At 47.3% G+C, this 27,037-nt stretch overlaps 1 protein-coding gene across 1 annotated transcript in view; it reads left to right on the forward strand.

Annotated features, from left to right (window-relative positions):
* The window catches only part of EPHA1 (EPH receptor A1), a 39,906-nt gene extending 13,664 nt beyond the window's left edge, over window positions 1-26,242 (forward strand). The window contains exons 3-18 of the mRNA XM_051643263.1: window positions 1,162-1,437; window positions 4,624-5,014; window positions 12,365-12,520; window positions 13,438-13,770; window positions 15,046-15,170; window positions 15,274-15,433; window positions 18,884-18,980; window positions 19,759-19,814; window positions 20,363-20,485; window positions 20,589-20,774; window positions 21,220-21,281; window positions 21,673-21,882; window positions 22,565-22,714; window positions 23,396-23,589; window positions 23,906-24,061; window positions 25,210-26,242. Coding sequence (XP_051499223.1) covers window positions 1,162-1,437; window positions 4,624-5,014; window positions 12,365-12,520; window positions 13,438-13,770; window positions 15,046-15,170; window positions 15,274-15,433; window positions 18,884-18,980; window positions 19,759-19,814; window positions 20,363-20,485; window positions 20,589-20,774; window positions 21,220-21,281; window positions 21,673-21,882; window positions 22,565-22,714; window positions 23,396-23,589; window positions 23,906-24,061; window positions 25,210-25,288 — 2,754 coding nt within the window. The 3' untranslated portion in view covers window positions 25,289-26,242. The remainder of the gene's footprint in view (window positions 1-1,161; window positions 1,438-4,623; window positions 5,015-12,364; window positions 12,521-13,437; window positions 13,771-15,045; window positions 15,171-15,273; window positions 15,434-18,883; window positions 18,981-19,758; window positions 19,815-20,362; window positions 20,486-20,588; window positions 20,775-21,219; window positions 21,282-21,672; window positions 21,883-22,564; window positions 22,715-23,395; window positions 23,590-23,905; window positions 24,062-25,209) is intronic.
* Window positions 26,243-27,037: the final 795 nt, after the last annotated feature.

The following is a 27,037-nucleotide window of genomic DNA, read 5'->3' on the forward strand; positions in this document are numbered from 1 at the left end:
CACAGCAGAGTGACCTGGTCTGCAGGATGAGAAGCTAGGAGAGAAGCTGCAGGGTTGTGCTGGGAGTACAGGAGGTGGTGCTGCTGGAGAAATGTGTCTCGCATTCAGCCCATGAGACTTGACAAGCTGAGAGAAATATAGTGACTGAGGCCTTGTTTAAAGTGCATCTTAACCTGTGATTAAAACCAAGGTGCTTAAACTTGTGCCAATACCTGTGTGGGCACTTGTTTCATTTTGAATTGATTAAACATTCAAAGCATAATGAGAACAGTCTTAGCATGGGGGGGAGAAGGATCTAAGTTATTTTCCCTGTCGACAAAACTTCGCTTTCCAGCTTTTCAGTTCTTGTGTGTTAATAACTCCAAAGTGAATATTCTTTGCATTTTATATCTGACCTGTGGTGAGAAAACAAAACTAGAACAATTGTATGGTAAAATACGTATCAAACTTTGGATTCATACAAATAGTATATGCAGAGTCATACAAGCAGCTGGGCTCATGTCCTCCTCTCAGCTATTATTTGCCTGGGGAAGAAGCAGAACCTAGTACAAAATCAGGAAAATCAACTGAGTTTTAATAGCTAAATTAGGGTTTGCAAAATATCACACTTAAAGAACTCCAAATTAATGAGTGCTTGTGCTAGCACAGTCCTTCTGCAACTGGCCTTCCCATTGTGTCTGGCCATCTTTTCTCTTACCCCAAAGTGCTGTGCTTTATTTTCAGGGGCAAGATAATAGTCCTGATCTGGTTCGTCCTTCTGTACACATTGAATGTAAATGGTGGCAGAGAGAAGTGGCCATGGAGTAGTGGGTCTTTTTATCAGTCTAAGATGAGACACTGTGTGAAAAAAATATATTGGAACTGAGGTAGGATGAAGGGAATGTGCAAGGGGCCATGCATTGTTGTTTCCTTCAATTCATCTTAAGTCAGATCCTAATCACAGCATCCTCTTTGCTCCTTATGTAAAGAGGTTAGGCAGATACAGGGCTGAAGACTAGATGCAGCTTCTGTTCAGTGTGAAAGACCTTTTAGCTAGCCAGGCTTTGAGCCCGGAATGCTGTGTGGGAATGGATATTTTACGTTACATTTTGTCGTATTTGAAATGAAACTTGTTTCTCCCATCTGTCTAACAATGTGTGTTTTCTTCTGCCCTGTGAGCAGTGGAGTGAAGTCCAGCAGATGATAAATGGTACCCCGGTCTATATGTACCAGGACTGCAGTGTGCTTTCCGAGGGTGACACTGATCACTGGCTTCGCACCAACTGGATTTACCGGGGTGAGGCAGCTTCCCGCATATACGTGGAGCTAAAGTTTACTGTGAGGGACTGCAAGAGCTTCAAAGGTGAAGTGGTGACCTGCAAAGAGACTTTCAATCTCTATTACATGGAGTCTGAACAAGATGTCGGGATCCAGTTCCGCCGTCCGCTGTTCATCAAGGTCCGTAGCACTGGGTGTGAAGACTGAGTCATATCTTTCTGCTTAAACTAGTTGCATCTTTCAGCTTAAACTAGGTGTGTCTTGCTGGCTGGGGGAGGCCAGGAGAACCAGCATGTGGGGAGGGGCATGGATAGTTAGCGTTGTCCTTAGAATAAACTTTGCCCCCAGTGCCCTCTGTGATGCTCAGAGCAGTGTTTGGCACAGGAGTTTTCAAAGGAGATCAGCCCTCCATTCTGTGTAAGCACTTATTTAACTAGATACCACGTAGGTAAGGATTCTAAAGCAGTGCTAGATGGTTACACCAATTTTTAGAATAGTGAAGCAGAGAGCAAAGGAATTAGATTTGCTAAAGCAAGATTGAACTAAGTGAAGAACAAAATCCAGTTCAGGTCTCTGTGCTCAGGATATTTTACTGTGGTTGTTATGAGATACAGAATCATTTTTTCTTTTTTCTAAAACTAGATGTAGTGTCTTGCTACAGTGGATTCTCCCTTGTGTGAAAGTATTCAGCACCACTATATTTTAACTGCTGTTTTCCCCAATACAGTGCCCTCTTGCCATGAAAATATTTGAATTGGAGTAGGTGCACAAGTCAATGGGACCTGATGGGGCCCATCCACAGATCCAGAAGCACCTGGCAGATGCAGTTGCTAAGCCTCTGTTCATCATATTTGAGAGCTCATGGTGGTCTGGTGAGGTTTCTGCCGATTAGAGAAAAGGTGTCATAGCCCCTGTTTTTAAAAAGGAGAAAAAGGAAGACCTGGGGAACTGCAGGCCAGTCAGTCTCACCTCTGTGACTGGGAAGGTCATGGAACAGATCCTACTGGAAAATCTGCTAAGGCTCATGGAAAATAAAGTGTTGATTGGTGACAGCCAAAATGGCTTCATTAAGGGCAAGCCTGACCAATCTGGTGGCGTTCTATGACAAGGCTACAAAAATGATGATGTAATCTACCTCGATTTGTGCAAGGCATTTGACACTGTCCCGTACAACATCCTGGCCTGCAAACTGACAAGACATGGAATTGACAGATGGACCATCCAGTGTAATTGGCTGGATGGCCACACCTAGAAAGCTGTGGTCAGTGGCTTAGTGTCCAAATGGAGACAAGTGATGAGTGGTGCTCCTTAGGGGTCAGTACTGGGACTAGTTCTGTTCAACATCTTTGTTGGAGACATGGACAGAGGGATTGAGTGTATGCTCAGCAAGTTTGCTGACAGTACCAAGCTGTGTGGAGTAGCTGACACCCTAGAGGGAAGGGAGGCCATCCAGAGGGACCTTGACAAGGCTTGAGAGATGGGTCAGTGCCAACCTCATGAAGTTCAGCAAAGCCAAGTGCAGGGTCCTGCACATGGGTCGGCACGACCCCAGGCACAAATACAGGCTGAGGGGAGAATGGCTAGAGAGCAGTCCTGAGCAGAAGGACTTGGGGGTGGTAGTAGATGAGAAGCTTGACATGAGCCACCAGTATGTGCTGGAGCCCAGAGAGCAACTGCATCCTGGGCTGCATCAAAAGCAGCAGGGCCAGCAGGGCCAGGGAGGTGATTCTGCCCCTCTACTCTCCTCTGGTGAGACCCCACCTGGAGTACTGGGTACAGCTCTGGAGCCCTCAGCATGGGAAAGACATGGAGCTGTTGGAGAGGGTCCGGAGAAGAGCCATGAAGATGATCAGAGGGCTGGAGCACCTCTGCTATGAAGAAAGGCTGAGAGAGTTGGGGCTATTGAGCTTGGAGAAGAGAAGGCTCTGGGGAGACCTTATAGTGGCCTTCCAGTACCTGAAGGAGATAGAGAAAAGCTGGGGAGGGGCTTTTCACCAGAGAGGGCAGTGATAGGACAAGGGGTAATGGTTTTAAACTGAAAGAGGGGAGATTTAGGTTAGACATCAGGAATAAATTCTTCACCATGAGGGTAATAAGGCACTGGAATAGGTTGCCCAGGGAGGCTGTGGAAGTCCCCTACCTGGAGGTGTTCAAGGCCAGACTGGATGAAGCTTGTGCAGCCTGGTCTAGTGGCAGGTGTCCCTGCTCATGGCAGGGAGGTTGGAACCTGATGATCTTTAAGGTCCCTTCCAACCTTAAACATTCTATGATTCTTTGAATTGCAGAAAAGGGAACCTCATTTTTTTTTTTTTGTAATGGAACTTCTATAATCCAGTTTTGTCCTAAAAAGAACCCTTAGACCTAAATTATTTGACTGCTTTTTTCTTTGCAGTTCAAATGATGTTATGAAAACAAAAGAACAGTAAAGACCACCACAAGCAGATCAGAACTCTGCTAACAGATTTCCCTCTCTCCCCAGTGCCCCCTGCAGCTCCTCCACCTCCCCTGCAGCTGGGCCCTTCCAGGTGAATTTGTGCCATACCTTTGCAACTCCTGAAGCTGCCTTGGGATCCCACTGCCAGATGCAGTTGCTGTACAGATGCTTTCATCTGCACAGAGCTGGTAGTGTCATAGAATGGGGAGGGGCCTGCAGTGGAGAGGATCAGTTATCAGGCAGTCTCTCTGAAAAGAAAGACCACTCCACCATCAAGATCTCAGGGAAGAAAAGCCACCCCACCTATAGTCCAGCTCCTCCATAGCACATGAAGTCATGGAAGCCTTTTCCATGTACCCAAGTATTGAAACCATCTCTCTCTCATCCTTTGTTTGCTGAGGCAGTGGGAATATAAGAGCATGGGAGAATTTTTCACCCAATATCTACAATGCTGAAATATGTTGAGTGCTGCATGAGAAGCACCTTGCAGTAGATTATCTGATCTGCATCAAGTACAGCCTAGAAACAGGTATCTGTAATTCACTGGTCAATTTTAAATCAACCCTACATAGTATTGTGATGCTACTGCATACAATTTTCAAACAATGAAAAATCTCACAGAAGAGAGATTTGCTCTGAGGGGCAGTCCCTAATGACCTTTGCCATCAGAGACCCAGAACAAAGGGGACTGTGCAAGACCAGCGAATGACTTCAGAGGTGTTGGAAGGAGATGGTGGAAAGTACGGAGACAAGAAAAGATGCAGACCCTGTTGTGAACACCTCTTCCAAGTGCAAAGAAAGCACTAGCGTTAGAAACAGTTGACCATACAGGCTCTAAAAGGCCGCAGAGGAAAAGGAGCTTGAGGGGCATGGGTATCTCTGCTGCTGCCTGCTCAGGTCTTAATGCTGTTGTCTTCTTCTGTTTCACTCAGCTCAACACTGTGGCAGCAGACCGAAGTTTCACAAGCAGAGACATCGAATCAGGTGCTATGCAGCTGAACACAGAAGTGTGCCCCATTGGGAAGCTGTCTCGACGGGGCTTCTACTTGGCTTTCCAGAACTCTGGGGCTTGCGTAGCCATGGTGTCTGTCCGAGTGTACTACAAGACTTGCCCAGAGGCAGTGCGAGGCCTGGCCCATTTTCCAGAGACACTAGCAGGTTCAGAGGGGCTGACAGAAGTGCCCGGGGTCTGTGTGGAGTATGCAACTGAAGAAGTGGGCTCTCCCCCAAGGATGCACTGCAGCACGGATGGGGAGTGGCTGGTACCGATGGGCCGCTGCCTTTGTGCTCTGGGGTTTGAGGAAAGCGATGGGAGCTGCGTAGGTGAGTATGCAGACAGACACTTGCTGTAGGCCATGGGAGAGCTTCCAGGGAGCTAGAGATCACAGCATCTGTAAGCATAAAGTGGGACCGGGGGAGTTAGTGTGGTCTGTCTCTCTTGCCTGCTCTGTGTGCCTGCCAGGTGTATCTTATACCTTTCTTCCCCTCCTTAGCCTCTCTTTTTCAATTGTCATTTTTCTCCTCATGTGTCAGGTGTAAGACGTGCACACAGCTCTCCACTCCCTCTTGGGCTTCATCCAGAAGCCTTCAGCTCTGGAGCTAGTCTCTGTGAGCTGTGATTGACACTGACTCACTCAACAACTGGTTCCCAACCCTTAAATGGCAGCCTTGTTCTCTCAGGGCAGATAGGTCGGATGGACAGAACCGTGTATTTGTCCGGTGACCAGAAAGCTAAGAGCCAGAGGGAGGCTAGTTTCTCTTCTGTGTTCCCTTCTGCTTGGACTGGGATGGCTTTTCTGCAATGGGAAACCAGGTAAAGCACATTACATAATACTGTCGGTGCCTGGCTCATGTCTGAGGAAAAGCAATTAGCAAACATAGGAGTAACCAGGGTGCTGGAGCCAGAGTGAGCCAGGGTTGGAGCAAGTAGTGCAGGACTCTCCCTTTGCCACAGAGGGGACAGGATCTGGGTTCTTGGGATAACTGTGTTTGTCAGGAAAGAGGTCATGGTGGGTGTTATGGGGAATATGTGTTTCTGCAGAGAGGGAGATAGAAGCACATCTCTGCTGTCGTCAGAGCCATATGGCACAAGGCTAAGGCCTGAAGAAAAAGGAATCCATGCAGTGCAGGGTTAGCAGGGTGCACTCCCTGTCTCTTTGGTTTGTTCTGACTTTGCTCTGCTACAAGAATCCAGTGTCCCGAAGAATCCCCACTTCTTGCTGCACATTTTGCTTGGGGAGCTGGTGAAGGTTGAAGCACAAGATCCTTGCCCTTCTCCAGCAATCTTCTCTCCTTGCATAGCCCAGCCAGTTTTTCCACTTAGGTGCTACAGAGCTCTCCCCGCCCTTCTGAGAGCACTCCCCTGGGAAGGGGCAGGGAAGCTGTCATGTACGGACAGGCCCTGACTGCTATCACAGCACAGGTTCATTCTACATCTATGCTTTTATCCCACTCCACCCATGCACAGCTGCAGCCAGAAGTGTGTTTTGTAGGATCAGTAGGGACTGGGGAGGTCTCCCAGGAGAGGAAGGGAAGGGGGGAAAGCCTAGCAGGGGTAGGTAGAGGTACTTAATGCTTACAGCAATGTCATATTGGAGGATCAGCGAAGGTGAATGTAGGTTGCCTACTAGAGGGTATCTTGGAGTCCTCTCCCTCTACAGTAAAGACCAGGTGTTAAGCAAAGGAGAGGGAATAATCCAGGTCAGAGCTTCTACTTTTTGTCCTCAGAAGATGTAGGACTTCTCCTTCAAACATGAAAAGGGGGACAGGGTGGGGGAAGAAGACCTTCAGGCAGTGTCTTCTGGTTTTGAGTTTTGCCTGAAGCAGGAACAGAAAAAAGCGTAACTACTACCTATGCCTCACAACAGGGAGGAGAATTTGACCTCTGTTACAGAACAGGAGGCAACCGAAAGCCAGAGGCTGAGGTTCTGAAGTAGTTCATTCAACCCCTAGGTGAAATCCCATCCGTATAAAGCTCAGCCATCCTGTGATCCAGGAAAACTGTGCCTGCCCAGAGAGCTACGTCTCAGCCTCTCAAAGCAGACTTCGCTGCTGATAGATCCAGAGCTCTGTGATTAACTTCCCCGAGTGTGTAATTTACTGTGCACACGAAGGCTGGCTGCGCCCCTGGCCTGTGTTCTGGCTGCCTGATGGGCTCTGCGGGCTGGTGGGTGTGCAGCGCTCCCCACCAGCTCCGGCTCGGCGTCTGCAGGCTGCCCGCTGGCAGAGGGCTGGCAGCCGCCCTGAGCGCCTGCAGGGGTAAGGAGGGAAAGGAGGGCCTCGGGCGTTCTCCCTGTCCTCTGTGGCCTGGCGAGCGGTGCTGAGCGGGCCTTTCCCAGACCTGTTTTTCCCATCGGGTCGCCTGTAGCTGGTGCCCAAGGGCTGGGGAAAGCAGGTGCCGGCGGCCAGAGAGCCTGGGTGGGAGCTGAAACTGCCGGCGGCGCTCCCGGGGGAGCCAGAGCAGCCGCTCGGCTGCCTCGGCTCGGGGAACCCCAGGCGAGCAGGGCAAGGCGGGAGGCAGGCCGAGGAACCCGCCTGCCCCAGCCCCTGGTGGGACAGGCCCGGGCCAAGGCCCGCCGGCACCCCGCGCCCCCGGGCGCTCCGGGCAGGCTTCGGGCCGCCTGCGGGGCGGGGCCCGGCCCCGCGGCCCAGCGGCCGCCCCCGCCGCTCCCGCCGGGGCTCTGCAGCCCCCTGCCGGCGGTGCCCGCCCGGCGCCGGGGCTCGGCCGAGCGGGGCGGCGGGGCCGTTCCCTGCCGGGCACCGCAGCCTGCCCGGGGCAGGCGGGCCGGGCCGTGCGCGCCGCTCGCAGGGCGCCGGTCGGGGCAGGCCTGGGCTTGCAAGGCCCGCCAGCCCCAGGCCGGACGGGCCGGGGCCGGTGGGGCCGGGGCCGGCTGCCCGCGGGAGCTGCCTCCGTGCTTTGCCCGGCGCTCCCGGCCGGCCTTCGGGTGGTGCAGGCAGCTGGTGCCTCTGCCCTCCCTCGCACCTCCTGCCCCCCTAGACGCGGCCTCGGGTAGCGTGGCCTGGCCCGGCAGGCTGGTCCCCTGGGCGTACTTGCTCGGATGTGGCCGTGCCGCCCCCTCCCCTGCCGGGTGTGTGGCAGCTTCCCGGGCCTCGGTAAAGCAGGCGCGGGCTGGGGCTGGAGGAACAGGCCTAGCAGCGGCTCTCCTGGGGTCACAGCGAACTGTTCTTGCAAAGGTCCTCAACCCAAATTTCCCTCATTTACTTTCTGGCTGACTCAGCCTGGCAATAAGAGGGTGTGCATAGCATCCTGTATTTGTGGCTGGTAACCACGTTGGGACCTCTGTTAGACAAGTCTGTACCCTTCTGCTTGGTTTGTTTTTCACGTTGCTGTCAAAGTTTTCCTAACCCAAACTGATCCAGTGTCAGGAATTTTTAAATTCTCAATGCTGGAGCAAAATGACCAGAGGCCACAAAGCTTTCCATCTTCGTTCCAGCATGTAGAAGTGCTGTCACTTGTTAGAAGTCTAGAGATCAAAATAATTTTTCTTCCTTTTGCCTATTTCTGAAGGAGATTATTTGATCTTGGATATATTGCCTATTTATGAAGGAGATTATTTGATCTTGCATATCAATGGAATGTCTTTGGGCTAGTGACAGTCAATGCTTGAGCCTCTTAATTCTTTCAACAGTCTTTGCTGTCATTAACCACATCATTGTATGATAGTAGCTTGGAATGACAGACTCATTCCTGAGTAGTTTGGTTATTTCCTGAATAATTAGGGTGTAGATGATGAAATATTCTATAAGCAGCTGGGAGAGGTCTCACGATTGCTTGCCCTTGTTCTCGTGGGGGACTTCAGCTTCCCAGATGTCTGCTGGAAATCTAACACAGCAGAGAGGGAACAGTCCTGGAAGTTCTGGGAGTTTGTGAAAGATGACTTCCTGACACAGCTGGTGAGCGAGCCAACTAGGGAAAGTGCCCTGCTAGACCTGCTTGTTAGTAGAGGTCTTGCGGGGGATGTAGAGGTTGGAGGTTGTCTTGGGCAGAGTGTTGAGCGTTTTCAATTCCTGGGAGAAGCAAGGGGCAGACCCAGAAGAACTGCCACCCTGGACTTCTGGAGGGCAGACTTTAACAGATTTTTGACTTGTTCAGGAGCTTGATTGCCAGAATCTCTTGTGAATCAATTCTGAAGGGTATGGGAGTCCAGGAAGGCTGGACACTCCTCAAGGAGGCAGTCTTGAAGGCCAGGAGCAGACCATCCCCATGTGCTGTAAGGTGAGCTGGTGGCATGGAAGACCAGCCTGGCTGAACAGGGAGCTTTGGCTGGTGCTCAGGGAGAAAAAGAGAATCTATGGCCTTTGGAGGAAGGGGCAGGCCACTCATGAGGAGTACAAAAATGCTGTGAGGCTCTGCAGGGAGGGAATTTGAAGGTCCAAAGCCCAGCTAGAAATCAATCTGGCCTCTATGGTAAAGGATAACAAGAACAACGTCTATAAATAGATTAACAACAAAAGAAAGACCAGAGAGACCCTCCATCCCCAGTTAAACGCGGGAGGAAACATGGTGATGGATTATGAGGAAAAGGCTGAGGTGCTAAATGGCTTCTTTGCCTGAGTCGTTAGTTAACAGGACCAGTTACATAGAGGGAATCCAAGTCCCTAAGTTAGAGACCAGGGACCAGGAACAGAATGACCCTCCCACAATCCAGGACGAAATGGTTGGTGACCTGCTGCACCACGTAGATGTGCACAGATCTGTGGGGCCAGGTGGGGTGCACCCAAGAGTGCTGAAAGAGCTGGTGGGAATGCTGACTGAGCCACTTTCCATCATTTAGCAGCAGTCCTGGCTGACTGGGGAGGTACCAGCAGACTGGAAATCAGCCATAGTAACTCCCATATATAAGAAGGGACAGAAGGATGATCTGGGAAATTACAGGCCTGTTAGTTTGATTTGGGTACTGGGGAAGCTGATGGAGCAGATCATCCTGAGTATCATTATGCAGTACATGCAGAACAACCAGGTGATCAGGCCCAGTCAGCATGGGTTCATGAAGGGCAGGCCCTATTTAACTAATCTGATCTTCTATGACAATGTGACTCACTTATTGGATGAGGGAAGGGCTGTGGCTGTTGTCTACCTTGACTTAATCAAGACCTTTGACAGGGTTTCCCACAGCATTCTCCTAGAGAAACTGGATGCTCGTGGCTTGGATGTGCCCATGCTTTGCTGGATAAAATGTGGTTGGATGGCTGGGTCCAAAGAGTTGTGTTGAACGGAGTTGAATCCAGTTGGTGGCTGGTCATGAGTGGTGTTCCCCAGGGCTCAGTGGTGGGTTTAACATCTTTACTGATGACTTGGATGAGGGGACAGAGTAAGATGGCAGATGACACTTAAGTTGGGTGAGACTGCTTGAGGGCAGGGAGGCTCTGCAGAGGGACCTGGACAGGCCTGATCAATGGGCCAAGGCCAATTGCATGAGGTTCATTAAGGCCAAGTGTTGGGTCCTGCACTTTGGCCACAACAACCCCCAGCGGCACCACAGGCTTGTGGAGGAGTGGCTGGAGAGCTGCCCAGCAGAGAGGGACCTGGGGGTGATGACTGACAGCCAGCTGAACATGAGCCAGCAGTGTGCCCAGGTGGTCAAGAAGGCCAACGGCATCCTGGCCTGCATCAGAAATAGGGTAGCCAGCAGGACCAGGGAGATGCTCCTGCCCCTGTACTCAGCCTTGGTGGGGCTGCACCTTGAGCACTGTGTGCAGGTTTGGGCACCACAGTATAAGAAGGACATTGAGGTGCTGGACAGGGTGCAGAGGAGGGCAGCTAGGCTGATGAGGGGTCTGGAGAACAGGTCTGATGAGGAGAGGCTGAGTGAGCTGAGGCTGTTCAGCCTGCAGAAGAGGAGGCTGAGGGGAGACCTCATTGCTCTTGCTGAGAGGAGGTTGCAGTGAGGCAGGTGTTGGCCTCTTCTCTCTAGAGACTAGCGATAGGACAAGAGGAAATAGGGTCAAGTTGCACCAGTTCAGGCTGGATATTAGGAAAAATTTCTTCACAGAAAGAGTGGTGAGGCCTTGGAACAGGCTGCTGCTGGAGGTGGTAGAGGCTCCAGCCCTGGAGGCATTAAAAAATTGAAGCCATGGTGTATCAGGAGATGGTTCAGTGGTCGTGATGGTGTAGGGCTGATGGTTGGACCTGATGATCTTGAAGGTCTTTTCCAGTCTTAATGAATCTGTGATTCTGTTAAATTGGAAGGCGCTGCTTGCTCCCGCTTGGGATCAATTCTTCTTTCTATGCTCTTGATGCTTAAGTGCTGCAAATCCTTTTGGGCTGTGTACTGTCAGTATCCCCACATGGTTGTGTGATGGTGTTACTATGCAACTTCACATTACTACACAAGGCCAGTTGATCTCACCCAGTGTTAATGGGACAATCTGCCTGCCGTCCCAGGGCAAGAAGAGGGACCAGTAAGAATGAGATGAAGCCACTTCTCTGATGACATTCTAAAGAGATCTCAGTGTACAGGGAGAAAAATGACTCTTCCTGAGACTGATGCTGAAGAGCCTCATTTGACCTGTGTTAGTGGATTTTATTTTAGGTCCCTCAGGTGTTCCTTTGTGTAATATGGTAGGAAAGGCTGGAGTGGTTTTTGTCTTCTGGATAAAGGATCATTTCCTGTACTATGCTCCACCACAGTACGTAATTTGTGTCAGGCTCCTGAGCAAATAGCTTTGGGGTGTTCTCTGTTGGAATATCCTGAGGGATTACACAGGACATTGTAGCCTTTGTAGTGCATTATTAAAAGGGTGATTCCCTCAGTGCTCAAGTTAAGTGCAAGGTGGTAGCCATGGCAGGAAAGTAGCATATGCATTTCTCAGCTTTCTGATCAGCAATAGGTTGTTTCTTTAGTTTAAGAAAATTTGATAGATTCATTTAGCACAGGCCAGGAAACCCTTAAATTCACAGGTTACTTCAACCTGATAGTAGATACAACTTGTAAATTCAACAGGTTACTTCAAGCTAATAGTAATGCAGCAAAACCAGTGTGTCAGATACTATACTCAGAGGAAGTTGTGGATGCTTATTTTTGTAGGACTGGAATTGGAAAGCAGCTGGCACCAGTCTGTGTTGGCTCCATAGCCAGTTACACTCAGTGCTGTTAAGTGAACTTAGAGTTACCCAGATATTCCTCACAGCCCTCCTATGTGATGCTCTGGTACAAAACTTGAAATCAGAGAAGATATTTCTGCTCAAAAGCCCACAGAATCACTTACGAAGTTGGTAAGCAGAGGACTCTGAGGAGTACAAGGACTTGGAGCTAGTATTTGGAGCTCTTATTTATGGTGTGGAAAATGTAAGGGTCAAGGTGGGGACTAGTCTGGGTTTATGTTGAAAGAGGTCTCTGAGACTGACCAGCAAAAATTCAATTTCATGCAGCACCCATGGGGAATGAGATACCTATTCTTCAGTCTACAAGTCCTGTCATAACCTTGATCCTACCTTGAGCTTGCATCTCCTCTCTGTCTGCTCTGAGAAGATGATTGGTCTAGATGACCTTCAGGGGTTTCTTCCAACCTAAATATTCCTGTGAGCTAGGAAAATGGAAGGAAAGCAAACAGATAAAGAAGTGTTCAAGAAGTTGAACAAAACTGGCAGGTAGTTTCTTACTGGTCTTGGTTTGTTGTTGATCTTACGTTGCCTTGTTTGCCTCTTCACAGCCTGCCAGCGAGGGTTTTACCGTCACTCCCTGGAGACTAAACGTTGCCTGAAGTGTCCCCCCAACAGCTTCTCCAATGACTCAGGGGCTGTGTCTTGTTCCTGCAATGCAGGTTTCTACCGTGCACCTTCAGAGGGCCAGAACATTGCTTGTACCCGTGAGTCCTAGATAGAAAAAAACAACAATACCTATGCAGGCTGTGGGATTAACTTACTGAGAGCAGCACTAGAAGGAGGAACTTAAGGATACTTGTGGGCCGAAAATTGGATATAAGCTGACCATGTGTGCTCACAGCCCAGACAGCCAGTTGTATCCTGGGCAGCATCAAAAGAAGCATGGCCAGCAGGTTGAGGAAGGTGATTCTTCCCCTCTGCTCTTGTGAGACCCCACCTGGAGTGCTGTGTCCAGCTCTAGGGTCCCCAGCACAAGAGAGACATGGAACCATTAAAGTGAGTCCAGAGGAAGGCCACAAAAATGATTAGAGGGATAGAACCCCTCTCTTATGAAGAAAGACTGAGAGAGTTGAGGTTGTTCAGCCTGGAGAAGGCTTTGGAAATACCATATTGCAGCCTTCAATACTTAGAGGGGTCATATAGGAAAGATGGAGGAAGACTTTTTAGCAGGGTCTGTACTGACAGGACAAAGGGCAATGGTTTTAAACTGAAAGAGGCTAGATTTAGATGGGACTTGTGGAAGGCATTTTTTATGGTGGGGGCAGTGAGACACTGGAGCAGGTTGTTCAGAGAAGTTGTGGCTGCCTTCTCCCTGGAAGTGCTCAAGGCCAGGTTGGGTTGGGCTTTGAGTAACCTGATGTAGTGAAAGATGTTCCTGCTTATGGCAGTGGGGTTGGGCTAGATGACCTTTAGAGGTCCTGTCCAACCCAAATCATTCTGTGATCCTATGAACAAGGACATGGGAGGATGCAAGATGTTGGGAAATGGGGATGAGAGATCAGAGAGGGAGAGGCTGGGAGAACAGAGGGCTTAGTTGGAAACGCATAATCAGATAAGAAACTGCCACAGTACTTCGGGTATTAGCAGCTGGATCTCATACTTTCTTTCATGTTTCTTGTAGGCCCCCCCTCAGCTCCCCGCAATGTCAGCTTCTCCCTTACTGGCACACAGCTGAGCCTGTGGTGGCAGCCACCCAGTGACCACGGAGGGCGGAAGGACCTGACTTACACAGTCTTCTGTCAGCGCTGCCACTTCCTGTCGTGTGAGCCGTGTGAGGCTGGTGTGGTGTTCTCCCCTGGTGCCTCTGCTCTCACTAAACCTGCTGTGGATGTGGACGGCCTGGAAGCTTACACCAACTACACCTTTGCTGTGGAAGCCCGTAACGGTGTCTCAGGAATGGGACCTGCTCCACAGAGAACTGCACCAGCTGTCTGGGTCTCGGTTGGACATGCAGGTTAGCAGAAGCAGAGAGAAGTTCTTCCTGCTCATCAGGAAAAGGAAGAGGAATCTCTGTGAATGTTTAAGGTTTCTTCATCTTCTCCTTCTGTCTGCACATGTGTTGGTATGGTATAATAAAGACTCTAAGGTACCTCTGCTTCTGGCATGTAAAGCCCATCAGTCATATTCCTTGCAAGTTAAAGAAGCAGTAGTCATTTCCCACCAAGAGTTATGAATCCACCAAGGACTTAGCAGAGGTGAGGAGGATAAAGCCTTCCCTGTCATACACTGGTGTAGTCCAGCCTAAGTATTCTTACCTCTGTGACAGGAAGAACAGGGTCTGTGGCATGGAATATTTTTCATGACTTGGATATTGCAAGAAATCCAACCAAACACAATGCAAACCCTGTTGTAACTGAAAGAAAAGAAAAAAAAAGGAAAAAAAAAAACCAAACAGCCCAACCAAATAACAAACCCAAACTAAAACCCCAAAAATGCTTTGAAAGCATAGAGAAATGAGGATGTTAAAAACATGCAAGTTCTTGACACATTTCTGTAGGTTAGGTTCAAGCTGGCTGATTTGGCTGTCCTGTGCATACTCTCCAGAGTGCTGTGAAATGTGATTATAGTAAAGTGACATTGCAGTACTCAAAAAGCCTTGGTGCTTTCCCCAAGTTCTAATTCAATAATAAAATACAACTTTTCTTCCCGACTCTATACAGGGGCAGCAGAAGTAGAAGAGCAGAGCTACTTCTAGCTGGCCTTATCACTTCCTGGTGATGAAGAAGGGCAAGGCAAGAACAAGGCTTGACTCTTCAGTCCTTGCAGACTGCTGAGAATTTCTTTTTGTTCATAAGCAGCATACATTTGCAGTCAGCTGAGACTTTGAGCATTGAATTTCACTGCACCCTTATGAAATGGAGCTGCATTCATAAATCACATAGGCTAGTTGTGTTACTGCTGCTGTAAGAGCACGAAATGCTAGCATTTTATTTCAGATTGAACGCTTCCAGTGCAGCACTGGATTAAACGTAATTTCTTGGAACACTGATTTTGTTTTGGAGGCCAAACAGAGTTACACTTCCACTGTTGGGGTGGAAGCATACTATTCACAGGACCTCGTTACCCTTTTGCCACTGAGGAGAAAGATGAGGGAGTGGCAGTGGTGATGAGAGTTCCATGAGAGTGTGTGTTATGACCAAAGAAGGAAAGAGAGGAGCTGGTGGAGAAAGGGCCTGGTCTGCATTATTTTTGCACTTCTTCCTGATGTTCTCTGTTCTCTCCCCTGAAGCTCCAGTGACAGTATCCCAGTTTATCCTGACACAAAGAGATGACAGTAGTCTTTCTGTTTCTTGGCTTGCCCCACGACATGGCAGCCGGGCCTCAGTGGAGTATGAGGTCATGTTCTTTGAGAAGGTGAGGCCTACCTTATTTTTTCTTCCCCCTTTTAACCCAAAGGTCGGAAGTGGCCTTTGTGTTCCGTGTGTGTTTGTTACTTGACCCTGTTTGATTTCTGCAGGGAGAGGAGGCACGTTACACAGTGAAGCACCTTCTTGAGCCAAATGTCACACTGACAGACCTGCAGCCAGACACAGCCTACCTGCTTCGTGTGAGATCCATCACACCCCTTGGGCCTGGACCTTACTCCCCAGAGCAGGAATTCCGCACCCTTCCACCAGGTAAAGGACAACCGCTGGTATCTCACCTGGGAGAAGCTCACTTCTCCATCATGTCGCATATTCACATGATACATGGGTCTCTTTTTGTGTTCTGCTAGCTCGCTATAAGGTACAGACACCACACTCTTGAGTTCCTTGTCACCAGGGCCAAGCCTGCTTCTTTGTAAAAGTACAGAATAAGGAGACAATTATCCTGTTTCCTTGCTGTCGTACAAAATTCACGTATGTTTTCCTGTTCAGACCTGATCAGCCTCAGGTTTGTGTGTTGTACTGGCAAATTTCTCACCAGCTCTTCTTGTAGTCCTCCTGAAAGACATTTTGATTCTGGCTAATGTTTCTAATTTTGAGTGTTAGCAAAACAATTACCATGTGGCTCCTTCTGTGTGAAGTTTACTAGTGAAAAGAGCTCCAAGGACCTCACCACTGTATTTTGCAGCTTTACCATTTCCACTCTGTGTAATCCAGTCCCTGAATGTAACTCTGCCTCAAAAGATGTTAAATGGTGCTGAAAAAGTTCTCCACCAAAGCACAAAGTGTAGAAGGCCAAGCTATTGAGGCCACAAGGAAGACCTTTCTCCTATGTCAAGTAACAACTCATACCGGCCTCACATCCAACCTCCTGTTTCCTTGGATTACCCAGAGACTTCTCCTTTATAAAAAATTTTCTATAATGCAGTTTGCTCCTTCCTCATCCCATACACTTCATGGATCCTCCTGGTCCTAGTTTAGAAATACATCTGTTGGAATGATACCTATGAAAGATGAGTTTTATTGTAGTGAAATGAGGACTTGGAAGAAAGCAAAGGCATACCTTAATATAACTAAATGGCTAACTGTGTAAAAGGAATTGTGATACCATGATTGGAATGTAATTTAAAGACAGGGTTGTTTTTTTAGCACCAGGAGCTTTTGGTAAAATTTAAGTGAAATCACAGTACTGAAAGATGATGACATAAATTATCTTTAACCAGTAGAATGTACCACAAAGGTAAAAAAAGCAAAATCTGTACGTTAACATGTTACCTTAGATGTTTTTATTATAAAAATAATCCTGGGGTGCATTAGAAAGGGTGTGGTTAGTCGGTCAAGGGAGGTTCTCCTCCCCCTCTATTCTGCCTTGGTGGGGCCACATCTGGAATATTGTGTCCATCTCTGGGCCCCTCAGTTCCAGAAGGACAGGGAACTGCTTGGAAGAGTCCAGCACAGAGCCACAAAGATGATTGAGGGAGTGGAACATCTCCCTGATGAGGAAAGGCTGAGGGAGCTGGATCTCTTTAGCTTGGAGGAGACTGAGGGGTGACCTTATCAATGTTTACAAATATGTTAAGGGTGAGTGTCAGGAAGATGGAGCGAGGCTTTTTTCAGTGGTGTCTAGGGATAGGACAAGGGGCAATGGGTGCACACTGGAACATAGGAGGTTCCATGTGAACATCAGAAAAAACTTCTTTCCTGTGAGAGTGACAGAGCCCTGGAACAGGCTGCCCAGAGAGGCTGTGGAGTCTCCTTCTCTGGAGACATTCAAAACCCACCTGGACACGTTCCTGTGTGATGTGCTCTGGATGACCCTGCTCTGGCAGGGGGGTTGGACTGGGTGATCTTTTGAGGTCCCTTCCAACCCCTGAGATTCTGTGATTCTGTGAAAAGGACATGTTAGGAAATACTTCCATCAAGATTATGCTTTTTTTTTTTTTTAATAAAAGTTGATCACCTCATCATGGTATTTTGAATATGAAAGGGATTTAAAACAAAAGTTCCACCAAGGTTTCATTTTGTGGGAGTTCTTTGATAATACTAGAAGCATTGCTTATCTGTAATGGTCTGGGGACATTAGTGGAGCGAGCTTTGCAGGGAGAGGCAATTTAAAAAAATCTGAATTTGAGAATTTAGGTCCCTTCATTTCCTGCTATGTCCCTAAAAGCATGTCTATTTTATTAACAAAAGATATTTCACCTTACGAACCTTGACTTTTTGATTTTAACAAAAACGAACATTAGCTCTACCTCTTGATTTCTGCCTAAGCTGGTGATTTTTAATGAATTTAGTAGAAGTCAGCATCAAATTAAGCAAGAATAAGAAGTGTTATTTAGGCTTTATGAATGCTGACCATTGGACTTGATGTTAGGAAACACTTCCAGACACAGTGGTCTCTTTCACACAAGCTGTTTTTTGCTTTAAAATCTGCTAATTTATTGAAACAATTTCTGTAGGAATTTTCTTTCTGGATGTTTTCCCAAATCTATTTAGGGAAAATATTAAAAAATGTAGTTTCTCATTAGATATGGATATGAACACTTTTTATTAATATATTTTTCATTTTTAAAAATAGTTTTAGAAGTTATGTGATATATGGTTTAGAAGCATATACTTTACCTAAAAAGGTAATTCACAGTTTCCTCTGATGAATACTGTGTGGAAATGGATGGCTTTAGCTTTAGAATCTAAATGGAAGAAGACACCCTGTGTTATGTAAATGCTATTCAGTTACAAAATGAAACCACCTGACACTTAGTTTTGAGAAAGGAAGTTCATAAGTCAGTACCTGCTTCTTTCAAAAGTCCTAAGCAGACGGGAGCTTCTGTCAAGGTAATTAGGCAAAGGACCAACCCAGATATAGATGGAGGAGGAGGGTGAAATTAATTTTGAAAACAAGAAGAGAGTCTTGTTAGACTGCTGGGGAAAATTCAGCCTGGAGAGGAGAAGGCTCCAGAGAGACCTTATAGCTGCCTTCCAGTACATGAAAGGGTACTGCAGGAAAGCTGGGGAAGGACTTTTAACCAGGGCATGGAGTGATAGGATGAGGGGCAGTGGCCTTAAACTAGAGCAGGGTGGATTTAGATTGGATATCAGGAAGAAGATCTTTAGAATGAGGGTGGTGAAGCACTGGAACAGGTTACCCAGGGATTTGGAGGAGGCCCCATTCCCAGAGACATTCAAGGTCAGGCTTGACAGGGCTCTGAACAACCTGATCTAGTTACAAAGGTTCCTGCACACTGCAGATGACCTTTAAAGGTCCCTTCCAACCCCATATATTCTACAATTCTGTGATTCCATGATTCTGTGATTAGGTCTTTGCTGTGCCATAGTATCAAGCAGCTACTGAGCAGGAAGAAGGGGCTGATCTGAAAGAGTGAGTAGAGGTGAATGGAAGGGAAGGAACAGCTGTTCTTAATTTTTGAAAGTGTCATGGAATTTACATGGGAAATCAGGCATAGGGATAAATTACTCAAGTAGAAGATGAAGACTGTAGATAAGAGTAAACCAGATAGCCACCAGAAGGTCCTCCATGCATTTAACAATATTTTGGGACTCAAATCTGGTGGCTCTGTGGCCTGGGAGACAAATGGCTGCAACTCACCTAATACCATTGGCTGGTGGAAGCTGGTTGCTACATTCCAGACAAATAGTTGTTGGTTTTTTAAATGATATGGTCTCTGTTTTTTGTTTCTGCAGGCACAGGAGCTCTGTCTGGTGGAGTCATAGTCTCTATTATCTTTGGAGTTCTACTATTTTTTGGGCTGCTTGTAGGACTTTATGTCTTTCGGCAAAAGTAAGTGTTGATTTTTTGAGTTTTGAGAAAGATACGGATGTAGGAATAGCTGAGCTATGGAAGCTTGAGAAATGCCCTGATTTCTCACAGGATATTGGATAGGCAGAGGCAAGTTATAGAGCAAAGAATGTGTGTGAAAGACCAGTGTGCTGATGCAAGATGGAATGAGTCTTAGTAGGGAGTTTTGAATAGCAGGATTGGAGGGATTTATATGTCTGTAAGATAATCCTGGCTGCTGAGGACAGAGGCAAATGTGGTTATTTCTCATTTTTTGTTACAATCCAGCAGTAGCGTACTGTTATAATGACAGATGAATAAAAACCTTGTTATGGTACAAGCTGCTGATCAATTAAGTGAGCAATACATGTATCCAGTAATTTAAAACCGTTTTCCATGTACTTTAGTGGTGGTCTACCCAGATATAAAATTTTACTTCTTTTCTAAATGTCTATAAGGCTGCTGCTGTTTGGTTTTTAGAAGATGAGGTATTGTACTGAAAGTGTACAGAAAACATAAAATCAGTAGAAATTCATCTGTAGTGCAGCCAGCAGAAGGATGAACAAAACTCCCTGCCTGGAAGCAAAGATCCATTTCTAAATGGAAACAAAGCATCACATTTTCTTGCTAGCTGTCCTTTAGCAACTGGGTGCAGTGTCTAGTTCGACTTTGTTCTACCCTGAACTCTGTCACTGACCAACCACGGCAGGCAACTTGTCTTTTTTTTTCCCTTTGCTGTCTGCTGACTGGTTTGTTTTCATGACCATTCCTTCTGTTCCAGGCGTGCTCGTCGGAGACATGCACGGCCAGATTACAATACTTCAGGCTTTGATCGAGGTGAGCTTCAAAGAGGCAGGAGAACCAGAGAGAAGCCTGGAATGGATTGGAAGGAAAGAAAAGAAACAGTAGTTTCAAACCAGACACAGATTTGTTTACTGACGTTGTCAGAATCCCATGGAATCACCTCTGCTTCTGAAGCTTTGCCCTACAAAGCTAGTCCAAAGAGTTGACAAGTTAATGTACCCTTTTCATAGAATGGTTAAGGTTGGAAAGATCATCAGGTTCCAACCTCCCTGCGATGAACAGGGACACCTCCCACTAGACCAGGCCTTTTCCTCTTGTTCTCTTTAAAAATGTGTGCATGGTTACTGGGTGAATATTGGTTTAATAACTGGTGGACATTGTCTTGTCAATCTCCTTTTTAAGAGCCATTCCTTGTCACATAAATCTAGTCTGTCAGTGCCCATTGCCTTTATAATCTTCAGCAAACAGTTTTATTTCCAATCAGGACACAACACATCGATCTAAACACTCATCTGTAATGGATCCATTTACATTAGGAGAGCATCACTGTAGCTTTGCTGTTCTGTTTCCCTTTAACATAGAGAAGGTCTGGTTGAAGCCCTATGTAGACCTGCAACCATATGATGACCCCAGCAGAGGGGTGCTGGAATTCACTAAGGAACTGGATGTCACTTGTGTCACTATGGAGAACGTGATAGGAGAGGGTGAGTCGCTTGTCACTCTCTTAACCTTTCAGTCCTCCCACGCTGTTATTTTGCTACCCGTTCCTGATTTTACCTGTGAGCTTTTGCTTCTGGTTGTCCTCAGGGGAGTTTGGGGAGGTCTATCGTGGGTCCCTGCGGCTCCCAGGAAAAGAACGCATCGTGGTTGCTATCAAGACCCTGAAGTCAACATATTCAGACTCACAGTGGTGGAACTTTTTGCGTGAAGCAACAATTATGGGGCAATTCAATCACCCGAACATTGTGCGTCTGGAAGGAGTTGTCACCAAAAGTAAGAGTGTGTGGGAGAGTCCTCAGATGAGGGCAGAAACTGGCAGGTTTCTCGGGCCTTTGTTAGAGAGGATGCTGTCAGAGAGGCTGGGCTGGGAGAAGCCAGACATTGTAATGTTAACCTATGGCAGAGAAGGAGGAAGGGAGGAGGGAGATGGATTTCCAACAGAGTTATGAGGCAGTATTAGCAGAGGTCTTCTTGGGTTGGTGAGTGAATGAGAAGATGAGATACCATAAGGGATGCTGTAAGTTAGATGTGTGACACAAGGAGGAATACAGAATAATTGGGGGAGGTCTAAGGAAAAGGGTCAGCCAGTTGGGCCAATGGGGTGGGGATGTTTGCTGGGATTGGATATGATTCTTCTGTTTTGAGGCAATGTGGAGAGCATTGAAAAGCAAGAGTAGAACAACTGGAAAAAGGCTGACATCTTCTTGTCTTCCTCAAGGGAGGCCAATGATGATCATCACTGAGTACATGGAGAACGGAGCTCTGGATACCTTCCTTCGGGTGAGAGACTCTAGTATGAAATAGCCTTGTGTACTGCTGGAACTTGCACTTGACCTGGATTTAGGGCCCTAAAAGAAGACTAAAAATAAGATCCAGACATCAACTTGCATCCTGCCCACTAATGTTTCCACTCTCAGCAGCTGAAGCTTGATGCCATCCAATTTGCTCAGTGCCCAGGGTGTTGTCTTTGGTAGTTGAAGTGCAGGTGTCTGCTGGTGATTCTAGAGCCCACCAGCAGTCCCTTAGTGAGAACCTGTTGGGTTCTTTATGCTGTAGTATTGCCTCTTTGCTTGTTCACCAAAACCCACTTTTGCAAGTTGATAAGTAATTACAAGTCAAGCAGATGGATGTCACTTGACCAGGATCTTCTCTCACTTCTTCTTCTGTGCAGGAGAATGAGGAAAAATTTAGCTCTGTGCAGCTTGTGAGCATGCTGCAGGGAATAGCCTCTGGCATGACCTACCTTTCAGAACACAACTACGTGCACCGGGATCTGGCTGCTCGCAACATCCTGGTGACACGGAGCCTGCAGTGCAAGGTGTCTGACTTTGGTCTCTCTCGAATATTAGAGAATGATGCAGAGGGAACTTACGAAACCAAGGTAATCAAAGACAATCTCTCAGTCTTGTAAATGAGCTGTCGTCTCAGGGGGATGGGGATTGGGATTCTGTCAGAAAAGAATGGCAGAATTTCTTCACAATAGGAAACACCAGGTCGGGGCAAGATTTGGATGGAAAAATCTCTGAGGAAAATACATAATAAGGCTGCAAGTCCCAGTTTGGTTGATTCAGAAGGTGGTGCTTTTTGGTCTGGAGTCCATGTAGATTTTGTCTGCTAAGAGATTCAGAGGGATTATGGCTTTGAAATAAGAAACAAAGTAAGAGGTCTGATCTTTTGGACTCAGTGAACTAGATCTAGCTTTGAAGGTAGCCCTGCTGAGATCAGGGGTTTAGACTAGAGACATCTACAGGTCCCTTTCAGTGAAAGTTGCAGTGATTCTAATACCTGGTGTCATTCAAAGTAGGGCTGTGACTGGTGTCAGGCTGTGACTGTTGTCAGGCTGTTACTCCCACAACACTGGTTTTGTGTAGCATTCAGCTGAACAGAAGGCTAAAACTCATTCACTTCCCAAGAATGTTTCTGTTGCTTTGAGAAATTTCTCCAGGGATGATTACATGTTACGAAAGTGAAGTGGGCCTAGTCTTTGAACCACTTTGTAAGCTACTTATGTGAAAGGGAGATAAATCTCACACTGGATACCTGATATCTCTGTCCTTTCTCAGGGTGGTAAGATTCCCATCCGATGGACAGCCCCAGAAGCCATTGCTCATCGGATTTTCACCTCAGCCAGTGATGTCTGGAGCTTTGGAATTGTCATGTGGGAGGTGCTGTCATTTGGTGACAAGCCGTATGGGAACATGACCAATCAAGAGGTAACAGACACTGAGCTTAAGTGCTGATTTAAAATAATGAACAAGGCATGTAGGTCTGCTTTTCGTAGATATCCCTCAGCCTGTAGTCTTGACATGCTTTTGAACACATAACCACAGTGTCTCCTTGCTAAAAATCAGTGCAAACAAGTCAAGGGCATTAGTTGTTTGGGCCTCTGAACCATGCTCAGGTGTCAACAGCAATGAGTCAAATTAGAGACTGGTTGAATCAGCCGTGGCATTTGGATCTGGAGATGTTTTCTTTGGGTTTCTTTCTTTCCTCTGGCTCTGGGGGGTTACGTCTGGTCTCATTCTAGGTTCAGCACATCTGGAGGTTAGCACATGCTGTTGAAATTATTCGTCAGAGTCTGGTTCCCCTTTTCTCACTGGGTCTGTGCCAGGATCATGTAGTCCTCGTTTCTCATGCACATGTGCCCTGAATAGCAAATGGGAGCTAAGCTAGGGACGTGCAAATGCCACTTCACTTCTTGGCATCCCTTAGGTGTCCTGATCCTTTGCTGTGCTGCCCAAACCCTACTTCATACATGTGTAACCTGCTTCAACCTCTCCCTGACCGCACACTGTACAAAATGGTGAACTACCTGCTCCCAGCCCCACAGAGGCCTCTGGCTCTTCTTTCATGCTCTCTGCTGTTGGCCAAATTTCTCCCTGTCCTCTGTGCAGGTGATGAAAAGCTTAGAGGACGGGTACCGGCTCCCCCCACCCGTGGACTGCCCATCCATCCTCTATGAGCTCATGAAGAGCTGCTGGTCCCACGACCGTATGAGGAGGCCTCATTTTCAGGAGATCCGGGCACAGCTACAACATTTCATCTCCAGTCCCCAGCTCCTCCGGCCTGTCGCAGACTTTGATCCCAGGTGAGCAAGCTCCCACTGGAGCAGGAGAGGTGAGCTGGCAGGTTTTCACCTCTCTGCCTCCGGCAGGAGGAGGGGTAGTGCTAGCAACGCAGGCTGGCAAGAGGCACCTTGAATGTCCTGTATGTGTTGATGATAGTGGTCATCTCTCGTGGTGACAGAGGGCATGGCCATTGGCCAGCACAATCTGATCGCACTGTGGAGAGTGCAGGTAAATTGGCCTAGGCCTGGCAGAGGCTGCTTGCCCTTCAGCTACTATCTCATAGTACTGGCCCTTTAAGGTCGTTGCCTGGCTGATGAGGGTTTTATCTGTCCTTAGGGTGACGCTGCGGCTCCCCAGCTGCAGTGGGTCTGATGGGATCCCTTACCGCTCCATCCCCGAGTGGCTGGAATCCATTCGCATGAAGCGCTACATCTCCAACTTCCGCACTGCTGGCCTGGACACCATGGAGTCCATCCTAGAGCTCACTGCTGAGTAAGGGCAGGCTAAGCTCCCACAAGGCAGCTCAGGCTGTGCTACAAAGAGCTGTGGCTGTTCCTGTGCTACCTGAACAGGAACTCATACTGGAAGGCTTCTCTCCATCCTTCTCTATATAGTTAAATAGAAGCAGACTAGCTTCTTGCCTTAAAAGGGAGGAATCAGCCCAGAAGTACTGGGGTCAGCCCAAACTGTGAGACTAATTCCCTAACTGTCCATGCTTGAGGCTCTTCAGGGGTCTGAGCTGCTCTGAACTTACAGCAAGGGGAGATGGTAGATGGCCAACAGTTCTCTAACCTGACCATCTCCCTACGTTTCTAGAACTTTATAAGATAATTTTCTTGTCTTGAACTCCACACAGGCTAGTGATATCCGGCCCCCCCATCAACCAGGCACTATTCTATCACAGAGCAAAGTCCTGAGCTCTTTAGAAGGAGGCTGACAAGAAAGCTCGAGAGGCACTTTTTAATGGGGCATGTAGCAAGAGGACAAGGAGTAATGGATTAAAACTGGAAGAGGGGAGATTTAGGTTAGACATTAGGAGGAAATTCTTTAGTGTGAGGGTGGTGAGACACTGGCACAGGTTGCCCAGGGAAGCTGTGGATGCCCCATCCCTGGAAGTGTTCAAGGGCAAGTTGGATGGGGCTTTGAGTGACCTGGTCTAGTGGGAGGTGTCCCTGCCCATGCAGGGGGGTTGGAACTAGATCATCTTTAAGGTCCCTTCCAGCCCAAACCATTCTGTGATTCTCTGACTCAAGTCACAAGCTTTACCAATACAACTCCAACCAGGGCAGTTACACAAAACAAATGTGCAGGCACAGTGGAGGGATAGACCTGCCAAAGGGTTGAGACATGGCCCATATCACAAGCTGACATGGACACAGTCCTGACTCAGTGGGAGCACAGGCCTGCTCATGAGGTGGAAGAAGGCAGTAGACTGGGTGGACAGAGGTAGCCATGGAAAGACAGGAATATGTAGAAGTTTCTTTCCCTCTAGAGAAAGGTAGGTGTAGTAGGAGGCACTGAGGTAACAGAAGCTTTCTGAACTAATGCTTGGTAACTGTTTCTGCCCTTACCCGTATACCAGTCCCCAAGGAACAAGAATAGCAATTAATTTTTTTCCTTTTTTTTCCCATTCTCTTCAGGGACTTGAAACAAATGGGAGTGTCACTTCCAGGCCACCAGAAGAGGATCTTGTGTAGCATTCAAGGCTTTAAGGAGTGATCAGTCATTGCACTCTTAAGATTGCTAAGTAGCCATTCTTACCAGGTATCACTTGGAATCATTCCTATGGTAATTGCTTCCAAATGAGTGACTGGGACGAGCAAACAGACAACAACCAGAACTGAAAAGGCTCATGAGGCAACACCACCTGCTCTCATTTCTGTTTCCCCTTTCTTTAGCTCTACAGCAGCCATCAGTAACACTGGTCTTGGAAAGTGTTTTCAGCCCTGTCCTCTGTAGTCCGTTCTGTGCAGCATCAACTGATCCCTGTAGTCCATATACTGGAGTTTCAGACTCTCAGAATATGACATGGAAACATAAGGAGACATACCCAGTGGGTTGGGAGCAGTGGATGTTTTAGGATTGGAGGTGAGGGTTCAGATATACTGGGACATTCAGGGAACATGCACGAGGACACAGACAGCTAGAGACTGGGCCCATTCCCTTCCTGACATGCATCCCTTGTGACACTTCAGTAGGCTTCTGTTTTCCTTCTTTTAAAACAGGAACAAACTATTCAGTCTTTCACAAGGCTGTTGGTAAGGGATCTATGTTTTAATTCAGCTGTTCTTGCCTTAACCACCAACTCAGGGTGGACTTCTCTGAAGAGGCTGGGAGTAGCAGCACACCCTGCTATGACTTGTGTGATCACAGAACCTCAGCATGTTGCCATTTTGCGCATGCACACTTCAGCGGGGAGATTTAGATCTCTCCAGCCTGCTTCATACCTTTACTTGTGCCTTGGACAGAAAACTCCCTAGCTACCTATTTTCCTCTGCCCCTTTTTTAAAGAGAGAATAGTCTTTTTTGTTTGGATAGGGTATTTGTAACAGAAAAATGTGTAGGTGGTCTGTCTTAGTCCTTCTCTGTGGAGGAAATGTTATTTATCAGAGCTCAAGACAGTTATAGACTGTAAATAATATTTTGTAAATAAACCTGTGGGAGAGCAGGCTACATTGGGAGTTCTGTGGCTTATTTCAGATATGATTGGGACCTTTACTTTAGCATATACATAAGTTCTATCAGAGTCTTGGCATCTGTGTTGGTTTGTTTCAGTTAATTGTCCATTTAACTGCAGGCTTCATGAGGAATGCAGTTGCATTAGGGTTAAAGGGTACATAATGTAGCTGGTCACTTCAGACTGTTTTCTCTAAACCCAGTTACAACTGTGTCCCTCCATTAGCCACACTGACCCTTTTACAGCTCCTGTGTGTACCCCTGCGCCATGGGAAGTACTGGAAGCTACTGCTGTAGTTTGAGGAAGGGCATGTGAGTAGCACTTGCTTCTGCTGCAGAAGATACTGTCCTCAAGGAAAAAAAAATATCTCACTATGACTTTCCTAAGATTTTCTCTTCCTGGGAAGAGTATTTCAGTACTTAAGCTAAATCTAGGTTGGTGAAGAAAGTGAATGTGAGCAATTCTGCAATCAGTTACTTGCTGTAGCTCAGTGCTTCCATAACTGTATAATGGTCCAAATTCTAAAGGCTATAAATGAACATTTCTGCTCCTGGGAAGGTGTTGCTTAACTATAAATGACAGAAAGGTTGAGCAGCAGAGATCTGAAGAACAGCAACTTAAAGCAAGAAGGCTGGTTTCTTTTCAACATGAGAAGCAACAGAGTGTACACAGGAAACCAAAGTATACACATACCTCAGCTACTCGAGTCACTGCAGCTGTAGTAAGAGAGACAGCTTGACAAGATAAGCTCTTATTGAGAGGCTTGTTAGTGTATCAGTAAGTTCAGTCTT

This window comes from Apus apus, chromosome 1 (genome assembly GCF_020740795.1).
Source record: "Apus apus isolate bApuApu2 chromosome 1, bApuApu2.pri.cur, whole genome shotgun sequence".
Taxonomy (NCBI): Eukaryota; Metazoa; Chordata; class Aves; order Apodiformes; family Apodidae; genus Apus; species Apus apus.